We start from the raw sequence: 12,474 nt of genomic DNA, 5'->3' as shown, positions 1-12,474 counted from the left end.
AGCATCTGCCTACTATGTTACCAAGTTTGGCATCGTCGGCGAACAGTGATACCCTTCCTCTAAGTCCTTTCGTCATATCTCTTATGAATAAATTGAATAAGATCGGACCTAGGACCGATCCCTGCGGCACTCCACTGATCACGTCCGATGCTTTGGATGGGGTACCGTTTACCACCACCTTCTGAAGTCTACCGCTCAGCCAATCCCCAACCCATGTAGTTAGAATGTCTCCTAATCCCATCGATTTCAGCTTGTTCAGTAATCTTCGATGAGGGACGCTATCAAATGCTTTACTGAAGTCCAAGTATACCACGTCCAGTGACTCTCCGGCGTCCAGTTGTCTGGTAACCCAGTCAAAAAAGCTAATCAGATTAGATTGGCAGGATCTACCCCGGGTGAACCCGTGTTGGTGTGGATCACGCAGTTTTTCATCATCTAGGATTGTGTCAATATTCTGTTTGATCAGTGTTTCCATGAGTTTACACACTATAGACGTAAGACTCACTGGTCTGTAGTTTGCTGTCTCTGTCCTGCAGCCCTTTTTGTGGAGTGGGATCACGTTGGCTGTTTTCCAGTCTAATGGGACCCTTCCTGTGCTTAGGGAAAGATTGAAAAGAACAGATAATGGTTCTGCCAGGACTTCCCTTAACTCCCTGAGCATTCTGGGGTGTAGGTTATCTGGTCCCATGGCTTTGTTTACTTTGAGTCTTGAAAGTTCGCCGTAGACACTACTGGGCGTAAATTCGAAATCTTGAAACGGGTCTTTCCGGTTATCTCCCGTCTGCAGCTGTGGACCAGCTCCCGGCGCTTCGCGGGTGAACACTGGACAGAAGTATTGGTTTAGTAATTCTGCCTTCACAGAGTCTGATTCTGCAAAGTTACCGTCCGATTGCTTCAGGCGTACTATCCCATCTTTGTTTCTTTTTCTGTCGCTAATATAGCTGAAGAAAGATTTATCCCCTTTCTTAATTTTCCGTGCTAGCTCTTCCTCCATTCGGAGTTTGGCCTCTCTGACTGCTGTTTTGACAGCTTTAGATCTGTCTAGATAGTCCTCTTTTGCCCCCTCTTTGCCTAAATGCTTGTAGGCGATAAAAGCGTCTCTTTTCTGTTTAACTAGGTCTGAAATTTCTTTACTGAACCATTGGGGTCTTTTGTTTCTCCTGCGTTTACTTACAGTCTTTATGTATCGATCTCTAGCTTCGTGTAGTATGGACTTCAGAGACGACCACATATCCTCCACATTATCAGTTTTTGCTTGTTTATGTAGCTCCTCATGGACGAAATCTCCCATGCGGTTGAAGTCTGTGCCTCTAAAGTTGAGAACCCTTGTTGCTGTGTTTGTTTTCGGGAATCCTTTCTTGAGGTTGAGCCAAACCATATTATGGTCGCTGGAGGCCAGTGTTTCTCCTACTGAGACTTCCGTGACGCTATCTCCGTTGGTGAGAACCAGGTCTAGTAACGCCTTGTCCCTGGTGGGTTCCAATACCAATTGCTTGAGACGTGCGCCCTTTATGGAGTTTAATATTCTTCTGGTGCTACCCGTAGTCGCGGAGAGTGTGTCCCAATCTGCATCTGGCATGTTGAAGTCTCCTAGCATTACAGAGTCCCCGCGCAGTGTGATATTCTCTATGTCCTCGATTAATTCCATGTCTTTGTCCTCCTGTTGCCTGGGAGGTCTATATATCACACCAAGGTATAGGCATCTTTCATTCCCTCTGGCCAGGTTCACCCAGAGGGATTCCCCAGTGTATCTAACATCTGTGATTCTGGTGGTTTTGATGCTTTCCTTAGTGTATAGCGCTACTCCTCCTCCCAATTTACCCACTCGGTCGCAGCGAAGTAGGTTGTACCCTGGTATAACCATATCCCACCCATGCGATTCCGTGAACCAGGTTTCAGATATCGCTATCACGTCAAGATCGGCATTTGTTATTTCAGTCTCTAATTCTAGAATCTTATTGCCCAAGCTGTGCGCATTAACATACATGGCCCTCCATTTCTGTGAAGAGTTTACTTTATGAGTTAGTGTGGCTCCTAAATTATCAGTGATATTTCTCCCTGAATTAATGTGGAAGTCATTGGTACTTACCTTAGACTTGGTAGTGTGAGTGCGACTTGCCTCCTCAGGGTGGTTTCTTACTGCTCTGGGATATAAGTATGTACCCTCCCCCAACTTACCTAGTTTAAAGCCCTATGGAGTAGGCGGGCCAATCGATGTCCAAATACGTTTCTACCTCTTCTGGTTAGGTGGAGTCCATCTGGTCCTTGTAGTCCCTGGAGCGTCTCGCTGTGGTTTAGGAATCCAAAGTTCATTTCTCTGCACCATTCTCGGAGCCATTCGTTAGTCCGTTGAATACGCTCTTCTCTAGCTCTGCCTTTGTTTCTTACTGGAAGAATTGATGAAAAGACCTTAGTGCCATCAGTCTTTTTCATGTCCTTTTCAATGATAAACCTCTGGCCACACACCCATTAGTTTCCAAGTTTATGAAAGGTCTGTTAAACTCAAAACCATCAATCAAACCTCCTCCAGTTGCTTGGGATCTCAATGTACTTTCCACTCTCATGAAGCTACCTTTTGAACCACTAGCATCTTCCGCCCTCAAATATCTCACATGGACTAGTTTCAGACCCATCTTATACCATATTCTGTCTGAATTCCACCTCAACCGCATTCCCATCCTGGGAAAGCTGCTCTCCATACATTGGACTGTAAAACTGCTTTAGCTTACTACCTTGATCGAACAAATCCTCATAGATCCTGTAGTCAGGTGTTCCTCATTTGATTAGCAGACTACGTCTACTTCTGCTATGCTTGGGCTGGGCTACCGTTGGAATAATAACAACAGTTTATATACCGCAGGACCGTGAAGTTCTATGTGGTTTACAATGATTAAAAGATGCTACAGATTGAATGGAATTAACAGAGTTCAGAGTTAGTGATTAACAGTTCTAAAGATCATTTGTTGAGGACTAAGATTGTATAGGTCAGTTACCTAAGTACTTCAGGAACAGATGTGTTTTTAGGTGTTTCCTGAATTCCCCATAAGTAGTAGGCATGAGCAGTTGTTCCAAATCTTTACCCCATAATGCTGCTTGATGTGAGAAAAGATGTTGGTGATGATTTTTAAATTTACAACCTCTTAACCGGTGGAGAAACAAAGTTCGGATGTGAGCTTCTCTTATATCTGTTGGTTGTGAAAGAGAAAAGGTCTGTTATATATTTAGGGGCTAAACCGTATAGTACCTTAAAGCAAAAACAACCAAACTTGAATTTCACATGTGCCTCCATCGGCAGCCAGTGTAGAAGTCGATAGGAAGGTGTTACATGATTGAATTTCTTCAGTCCACAAAGTAGCCTAATCGCTGCATTTTGTACCAGTTGCAATCGCCGCATATTCTTCTGGAAAAGTGCCAAGTAGGCGATGTTACAATAATCAAGTTGACTCCAATATAAGGGATTGTACCAGAATTCTAAATGATGAGACCGTCAAAATATGCTCTAATGGACTGAAGCTTCCAGAGAGTGAGAAAAATCTTTCTAACCAAGGAGTCCATCTGGTCTTTCATGGTCAGGCTCTGGTCCAGTGTTACTCCCAATACCTTCATAGTGGGTTGAATAGGATAGCTAAGGTTATTGATGCACATTGATGCTTTAGTGTCAAGCGGGTGTGTCGAAGGCTGTGTCACAACACGTGAAGTTCAAGCAATGGCAGCTTCAGGTGCTTTTCTCCATTCCACTCCTATTGAGGACATTTGTAAAGCAGTCACCTGGTCCTCAATACATTCACGTCCCATTATTGTCTGGAGACTCATTCCAGATGGGATAGTCAGTTCAGCCAAGCAGTTCTGCAAAATATATTCTATACATAAGTGCCAACTTCCCTCCATCCCTTTCAAAGTAGCTAGGGAGTTTCACAAGTGAGAATATGCTGCCTGCTTGTCCTGTGATAAAGCACAGTTACCAGGGATAGTAGGCAGATAATCTCACAACCCTCCCACCTCCCCTAATTGGCTTCTTAGCTTTTTTACTGAACTGATGGTCCCACAAGCCGACATCAGGCAGGAAGGCACTCGCACATGTGCGGTACAGATTGTCTCGAGACTTCTGAAGAGTTAATGATACTACACGTTTAGATCATCCATACTGGGTTCCATGGATGATGTTGCTTGTATGTGAGAATATCTACCTACTGTCCCTGGCTAACACCTGTTACAGGTAACTCTGCATTACCTTCCTCTAAATGGCAAAACTTTACAAATTTTTTTAAATGCTGCAGCCCAACTTATTTTAAGGGGTTTACATTTTCAACATCTTACACTGGTTTTGCATAACCTGCATAAGTTACCAATTGAAGAGAGAATTTATTTTAAAATATTTTTAGTTCATAAAAAGGAATTACATATCTCCTTTTCTATATTGTAAATATAAGTGCAAAGTTGTGCACTTGGATCAAAGTGGTCTTTTTGGTTTTCTAGTCCAGCATCAAGGAAATTACATTTTGAAGGACACATGCAAGAGATTTTTTTTCAGTTACAGACTCAATGTTGTGGAATCAACTTCCTATGAATATTAGAACAAAAATAAAGATACAACAAATTTTAAGAAAATTCTAAAAAGTCCTTGTTCAAGCTTATAGAGTTGATTCAAAAATAGGCATCATACAATAGGCATGAATAAAAATGATTTGTATTGTAGAAAGTTGAGGCAGGAAGAAGTAATTACAATGGGAATTATTAATGATTGGTTTAATTGTATGTGATTGTCATTTTATTTTGTTTTTATATGCTTTTAGTTTACTATCTTTTTAGGATTGCCATTTTGTTATCTGCTTAGATATACCGTATATACTCGAATATAAATCAATCCAAATATAAACTGAGGTAATCTTTTTCCCTCCTAAAAGGAAGTAAAGTTGACTCGAATATAAAATGATGGTTTATGTTCAAATGCCAGTACCGGATCTGAGGCAACCTCCTTCCTCCTTTCTCTGGCATCCTGTTTGCAGCCAAAATGCCAACAGATCCGCCAGCCTTAACGGACCTCCTACCCCCCCAGACCTACAGCGGGCCTCCAGTACTGCCCTGGTGGTCCAGTGGTACAGCCAGTCTGCCTCGTCCCCTTCCTGGACCCCCCCTCCCAGACCCACAACGGGCCTCCAGTACTTCCCTGGCAGTCCAGTGGTACAGCCAGTCCGTCTCCCCCCTCTTTCCTGGACCCACCACGGGCCTCCAGTACTGCCCTGGTGGTCCAGTGGTGCGGAGAGTTGGAGCTGCCATCAACCCTTCCCTCCGTCATGGCGATTTTGCATGTGCAATTAGGTAACCAACCCGTCCCCTCCTGGTTCCCCTGCAGGCCTACCTTAGTTCCCTGGTGGTCCATCAGTGAGGCGGGGCAGGAGTGATCCCTCCATGCTCTTTCCCAGCAGTCTCTGTAGTAAAAAAAAAAAAATGGCACTGTGCATGAGATTTGCAGTCTCGCAAAGGTTGGCGCTGGATTTCGAAGCAGCCTTTTTTTTTTTTTTTTTTTTTCCACAGAGACTTTCTACAGAGACTACCTGGCAGGAATATAGAGGGATCACTCCTGTCTGCCTCACTGCTGGACCACCAGGGACTAAGGTTGTCCTGCAAAGGAACTGGGAGGGAAGCAGAGGTGACTGGCTGGTTAGCTAGTTGCACGAGCAAAGATGCTATGAGGGAGGGTTTGACGGCAGTTCCAGCTCCCTGCACCACTGTACTAGCAGGGCAGTACTTGAGGCTTTCAGTGGGTGCGGCACTAATATAAACTGAGACCCCCATTTTTGGGCCATTTTTTGGGGCCCAGAAAATCACTGTTTATATTTGAGTATATACGGTAAGCTTAAGTTCAAGTTATTGAACCTTAAATCTTAAATACCTGGGCAATAGACTTAAAATTGTCTGCTCTATTGGATCTTTTCTCAAAAATCCACACTACAGTTGCCACTTCAGATACGCTTTCAGGCAGAAGCATAAGAAAGCACCAAAAATCTCAAATTCAAAAAGTTTTTAAAAAATTACCAAGTCTTCCTATCTGTTTGGGGTTAACTGGTACTCTGTCTCTCAGAGAGAAGGTTGGAACTTCCAAAGCAGTTTACAATGATGCACTCTCTAGATCCTTTAAATTCTTCAGGAATAAGAACACAAGAATAGCCTTATTAGGTCAGACCAATGGTCCATCAAGCCCAGTAGCCCGTTCTCACGGTGGCCAATCCAGGTCACTAATACAACTACTAGGTGCTTGAATCTCAGGAAAACCCAGCTACAGACCCTCCCTCCCTGTTTACTCCTTGAAAAACACATTTTTTCCCTGTTAGGCCAAGCCAGTCTGGGATACTGTTTCTCTTAGTTCAATAACTAGCTAGCCAAAAGAAGCAGATCCTTCTCCCTCTGTCTCTGCTACAGTTTGTTTAGAAGAGATTAAAGAAAAAAAAGTATACACTTGTTTGGTGTTGATATTATAGATCATTGATTGATGCAGTAAAATATTTTTGTTTCAAATTTACAGTATTCTTCAGACACTCACAATTTTAGTACCACGTGTTTGGCCCTTTTTGCGCCATACTATTTCATCTGTCCGAAAAGCAGCATTAGAAACATTGTATACACTGTTGTCCACACAAGATCAGGTGAGCATTGATGATTGTATAATCTATTTTTTTGATGGTTCACAATTTGCATTATAGTGGAACTCTTATGTAGATGTCCAATTGTCTGGACTGGTGCTGACATTTGTGTTTAAATTTAAAAGTACAGTAGTGTACATTGCACTGTATTATTGTGTGCATACTAGAGATAGGTTATTAAAGAAAAATACAGTACAGTACAAAGATTATGTAGAAGATTTGACAAAAAACTGTGCTATGTATTATCCCAGGACAAGCAGGTAACATATTCTCACAGATGGATGACATCACTCATGGAACACTGTATGGATGATTTATTTATATACATATCACTTATATCCCAAGTGATTTACATTCAGGTACTTTATCAAATTTCCCTATCTGTCTCGGTGGGCTCAAACTCTATCCAGTGTAACTAGGGCAATGAAGGGATTAAGTGACTTGCCCAGGGTCACAAGGAACAGTGAGGGATTTGAACTCACATCCTCGGGGTGCTGAAGCTGTAGCTCTAACCCCTGCGCCACACACTCCCACAAAAGTGTAGTATCACTTTAACTCTTCAGAAGTCTCAAGATAGCTCGTTCTGTGCATTCATGAGTGCCTTCCCACCCGACGTGGCTCGCAGGATCATCAGTTCTTAGTTTTCCGCGGAGCTAAGAAGCTGTGTCTTGGATAGTCTCCAACTGCATGTCTGGTTTTTCCTAATTTTTTTGCATTCTCTTCATTTTTTCCTAGAGGACCACCTAAATAAGTTGCAGTCCTCAGTGGAGGGCATCAATGAAAAGTTTGATGCTCATTCTCAGAGGATCACGGAGGCAGAACGGCGGATCTCTGAGAGAGAAGAAGGAGGCCCAAAGAGTGAAGGTGTGGGTGGAGAGCTTGCAGTCCCCCAGGTGGCAGCCCTCACAGACAAGCTCGAAGACACCGAGAATCATCAGTGCCGCAATAATCTGAGGGTTTTGGAGCTTCTGGAGCTGCAGAACACCAGCAACCTCTACCATTTCTTCCAATCCTGGCTGCCTGAACTTCTGGGCCTAGAGTCAAATTCGCCTCCCAAGAATGCTAAGAAGCGCAGCCATATTTCTTCTCTTATGCATACATCGGCATCCTCCCATGCATCAAGTAAGTCGATGCATGTTAAATGCTGACGCAAGAGTTCCAGATCTTTGTCATTACAGCTGGTGTCACTGCAGAGGCATGCCTCTTCATAGAGGTCACCAACGCCTCGACACAGTACAGGTGCATTTGCACCATCTGTGCCGATCACATCTGCAGTACCAGAGCAAACTTTATAGGACCAAATTAAAGAGCTGCTTCAAAGGGGGCTGGCACTTTTTTGTTGCATCGCAACTACCTCTCATTCTTTCCTCAGCTCCATCGGTACCGCCCCAGCCTGAGCGTTGCTCCACCAGGGACTTATACTGAACCTTTACAAGCTCGCAGACATCACAGCTCTTCTTCACACTCCACATTGGTTCAATACCAGGACACTAATAGAAGTTCTTCTCGGCGCAGTAATCATCATTCTTCTTATTGGTACTTATTTAAATCCAAGGAGCATACTTCCAAACATACTTCATCTCCTAAGAGAACAGAGTTTGATTCAGATCTTTGGCCATATTATTTCTGAACAAGATACCTCTTCCCCAGAATCTTGTGGGGATCATCTCTGATTCTTCTCCCATTCCACCAATGAGACAATTTCCACCTTAATCTATCCTAGTTGTTCGACAAATGGGGCACACCCTGCCATTTAAGATGGAGACTGAGCTGAGGGCAGAGTTATTTGATGCCTTTGACTTTGAGAAAAATCCAAAAGACTGCTTAAAGCTTCCCTTTCACTATCTGATGAAATACAATATGTTCAAAAATTGGGAAGCACCTCTGCTTGTGCCTGTTGCTCCGAGGAAGTTAGATAATTACCTCTATAGAGTCCAGGCATGTCCAGGATTTGATAAACCCATCTTCAACAACATTTGTTTATGGTGGAATTGGCCCTTAAATGATCTTCACCAGGACATATGCTAGTGCACCTCCTGGGAGAGAGGACCAAACCCTGGACAAATTTGCAGGCGACTTTATCAGAACACCATGCTAGCAAGTCACATACTCAGTTATAATTTTTATGACTTTCTATTAGAAGCTGTTAGTCTAGCAGTTGGCTACTGTTGAACAATGTAAATTTGGAAATTTTATTAGTGAAATTGAAACAACTAGAATTAGCAGGAGATATGTTAAAATTGTTCACATCTTATTTAAATTAAAGAGCTTTAAGGGTGAGAAGTAAGGTGTGGTGTCAAGAATAGTGGAAGTTAAAAAAGGAGGCCCACAAGGGTCAGCCTTATCAGGAATGCTGTTTAACATCTATATGGTCTCATTGGGGAAGACGTTTAAAGAGATGTGCAATACAGAATATATGACGATGATATTCTGTTCTTCTTCCTGATAAAAGACTTCCTTAATATAAATCTTTGCTTGCAAAAGTATATGGAAATTATCGGATAAGTGAAAATGATTTGAAATTAAATGTTAACAAAATGGAGGTAATGTTGATGAAAGGCCAAAGAGATAATTGTGAGTTGGAAAATGTGGTTGTTATGGGGGGGGAAAACTACCAGTAAAAAAAGCGATGACTATCCTGGGAGTGTGCTTAGATAGTTGTTTGACAATGGAAAACCAAATATTAAAAATAATCAGGGTGGGATACATGCAACTTCAAATGTTTTATAGATTGAAGACAATTTTACCAGCATATGATTTCCTTACTGTGGTTCAGACATTGGTCCTGAGTAGGGTGGATTATTGTAATTCACTATACTTAGGAGTTGTGAAAGGGAAGTTGAGGGCTTTGCAAACGCTTATCAACTCTGCTGCAAGATTAATCATAGGGGTTCCAAGGAGTTCCCATATAACTCTTGTGTTGAAGAAACTACACTGGTTACCTATGCAACAAAGAGTGCACTTTAAGATTGTTGCGATTATACATCAGACATATCATGCTTCCCCAAAGATCTTACAAGAATTATTTGAGATCTATAAACTGAGAAGAGAGCTTAAAGATATAAATGGGATGAAATTAATTTTGGAGGGTAGAAATGTCAATTATACATGCTAGGATTGGAGCATCAATGATATCTGTGGCTGGCATAGAACTATGGAATTTCTTGCCTGGTATTCTGCGGTTTTGTATGGGGAGGATGAATTTTAAGAAAATTCAATTATTTGCCAGTGCCTTCTTATGCTAAGGTATATTTCAGTTTTAGAATTTTTTTTGACAGCAATGTATGATTTAAAGCTTGCTTATATTTCTGAATTGATTGAATTTGTGCTCTATCCCTGTTTACAACAGGAATGATTAGTGATGTTGTTTAGACATGTCTAAGTTATATGTGATAATCGTAGGGAAAGATTTTATGCATGTGATATTGAAACCGCATAGTTGCATGCGGTATATAAATTTTTTATAAATAAATAAAATCTTCCTGCTGAGGTTCGTCCACAATTTCAGGAGACAGTTCATAATCTCCTTAAGACCCGGAAATTTATGGCCTGATCAGTTTTCAACACCTTTGACGTCATTTCTAGGGGCTTTCCACTTTCTATTGCAATGTGGTGGCAAGCCTGGTTAACCCTTTCAGGACCATAAGGATCGTAGGCCAATTTTTGTGGTTTTGACGACATTTTTATGGTAAAAAGGGCTTGCAGATGCCAAAAAATTGATTTTTTTTGTGAAATATCATTATTTTTTTTTAAAAAAATCACACTTCTGGCTTATGGACAGTGTGGCAAGTGAATCTTCTCGTCAATCTGGCAACGACGCTAATGAATGAATGTCGGAACCAGTTTGTTTACATAAAGGCAGTATCATATGGAATCCGTACATATCAAATTTAGAACTGTAGACTATCCCAATCAAAATTTATAGGATTTTAAAGTTATGGGACAAATATGTCCCTTGGTCCTGAAAGGGTTAAGAGTTTCAGATCTAGATCCGAATGTCCAGGATTGACTGTCTAACATCCCTTGCCTTGGGAATGAACCTTTTGGAGAAAAGATTGTCCACTCAAAAAATGACTAACCATAAGCAGAGCATGTCCACACACTCTACGTCTGTCCTCTAAGCCAGCTTCCAAGAGGTAACTACAATCCTAGATATCAATCCTCTTACTACAAACGCCGCTATCCACAGCCATCTTCTTCCTCCAGGCAACCTTCTCTGAAGCGTCCTAGACAACAAAGGTCTCAGAAACCACAATCTCAACATTGGCAAAAGTCTACCCAGTCCTGCAGAGACCATCCATTGTTCCACCATCAAGCACTCCTCACTTCATCGGAGGTTGCCTGGCCAACGTTGGACACGGATCACAATCGACAGTCCTAAAAGGAGGCTCTTTGTCTTCAAAGGATGCCTCCACACAGACCTCCAAAAAAGTACTCTTTCAACTCACAGCAGACCTCCCTTTTTCATCAAGAACTCTCAGCCCTCCTGCAATTGAATGCAATCGAACCTGTTTCTCCTTAGCAGAGGGGCCAGGGCTTCTATTCCAAATATTTCCTCAGACTGGAGACCTGTGCCTAATCCTCAACCTCTGAGCTCTAAACAAGTATTTAGTCAAAGAGAAGATTTGCATGCTCTCTTTAGGTACTCTCTATCCCCTACTGGAGAACGACTGGCTTTGCTGTCTGGATCTCAAGGAAGCATATACACATATCCCAATATTTCCAGCTCACAGAAAATTCCTACACTTTCAAATAGGCATGCATCATTTATACAGTACAGAGTGCTACCCTTTGGTCTAGCATCAGGACCCAGAGTTTTCACAAATTGTTTAGTTGTTGTAGCTGCAACACTCCACTCGTACTGCTTTAATGTGTTCCCTATCTGGACAACTGGTTGATAAAGGCATCTTCTCCTCAAGCTGATCAGCTAGCACTGAACTCAACCATTCATCTTTTGGAGTTTCTAGGATTTGCAATCAACTACAAAAAATCCCATCTCCCAACCAATGCAAACTCTAGAGCAGTGTTCTTCAACCTTTTTACACCTATGGACCGGCGGAAATAAAATAATTATTTTGTGGACCGGTGGTTGAAGAGCACTGGTATAGACTCAAATGCCATTACTAAACTACCATAGGAAATGAGAATGTATAACTTTTCCTATTAGGAGGCTACAAATTTTTTTTTTTTTTTAAAGCAATTTTCCAAACAAATGTTTTGATCAGATGTCGATCATTTTAGTATTAGAAAAAAAGTACAAGTTTTCCACTTTTTTGGAGCTTTTTTCATTAGTCTTTCATTACTAAAATAGTAGTCCTTTTAAAGACTCACTGAAGGCTTGACAAACCTTAAAAAGAATTGTCAAGGATGTTTTTTTAAGAAATAAAAGAACAGAGAGAAAAAAAAACCCTATCCTTCCCACCCCGGGTACTAAATACAATATATATCTTCAGGAGAGCATAGTCCCTTGCTGTTCGCTAACTGCCAATCAGTGCTACTGCCAGACTGGTCTGTTCACTGGTCCAAGGAGTCTCTAGTCTCCAGCCCACACAATCGGGACCCCGCCTTCCGGAGAAGTGTAATCGAATAACAAAGGCCCACTTCTCCTCCTCAGCCTACCTGAAAGCTCAGGAAGTCGCTGCTCCAGTTCCATACCACATGTTGCAGCAGCAGGAATCTTCATTCCTTTTAGCCAGGTCTAAGAGCAAGGAGATCTTCCGCTCCTTACACAGACAGCACGAGGAAGACCGGGAAAAGAGTGGCGGTAACTTTCTGTGCAGTGCATAGCAGCTGCATTCGAATAGCACAGTCAGCGGACTCACCATCTGGCGCC

At 42.0% G+C, this 12,474-nt stretch overlaps 1 protein-coding gene across 4 annotated transcripts in view; it reads left to right on the top strand.

Annotated features, from left to right (window-relative positions):
* The window catches only part of BTAF1 (B-TFIID TATA-box binding protein associated factor 1), a 394,756-nt gene that overhangs the window by 165,936 nt on the left and 216,346 nt on the right, over positions 1–12,474 (top strand). For all 4 annotated transcript variants that reach the window (XM_033943697.1, XM_033943698.1, XM_033943699.1 and 1 more), the window contains one exon: positions 6,524–6,644. In XM_033943697.1, coding sequence (XP_033799588.1) covers positions 6,524–6,644 — 121 coding nt within the window. The remainder of the gene's footprint in view (positions 1–6,523; positions 6,645–12,474) is intronic.

This window comes from Geotrypetes seraphini, chromosome 4 (genome assembly GCF_902459505.1).
Source record: "Geotrypetes seraphini chromosome 4, aGeoSer1.1, whole genome shotgun sequence".
NCBI classification, from domain to species: Eukaryota; Metazoa; Chordata; class Amphibia; order Gymnophiona; family Dermophiidae; genus Geotrypetes; species Geotrypetes seraphini.
The sequence above is the reverse complement of the archived record's forward strand: the minus strand, read 5'-3'. Positions and strand labels throughout refer to the sequence as shown.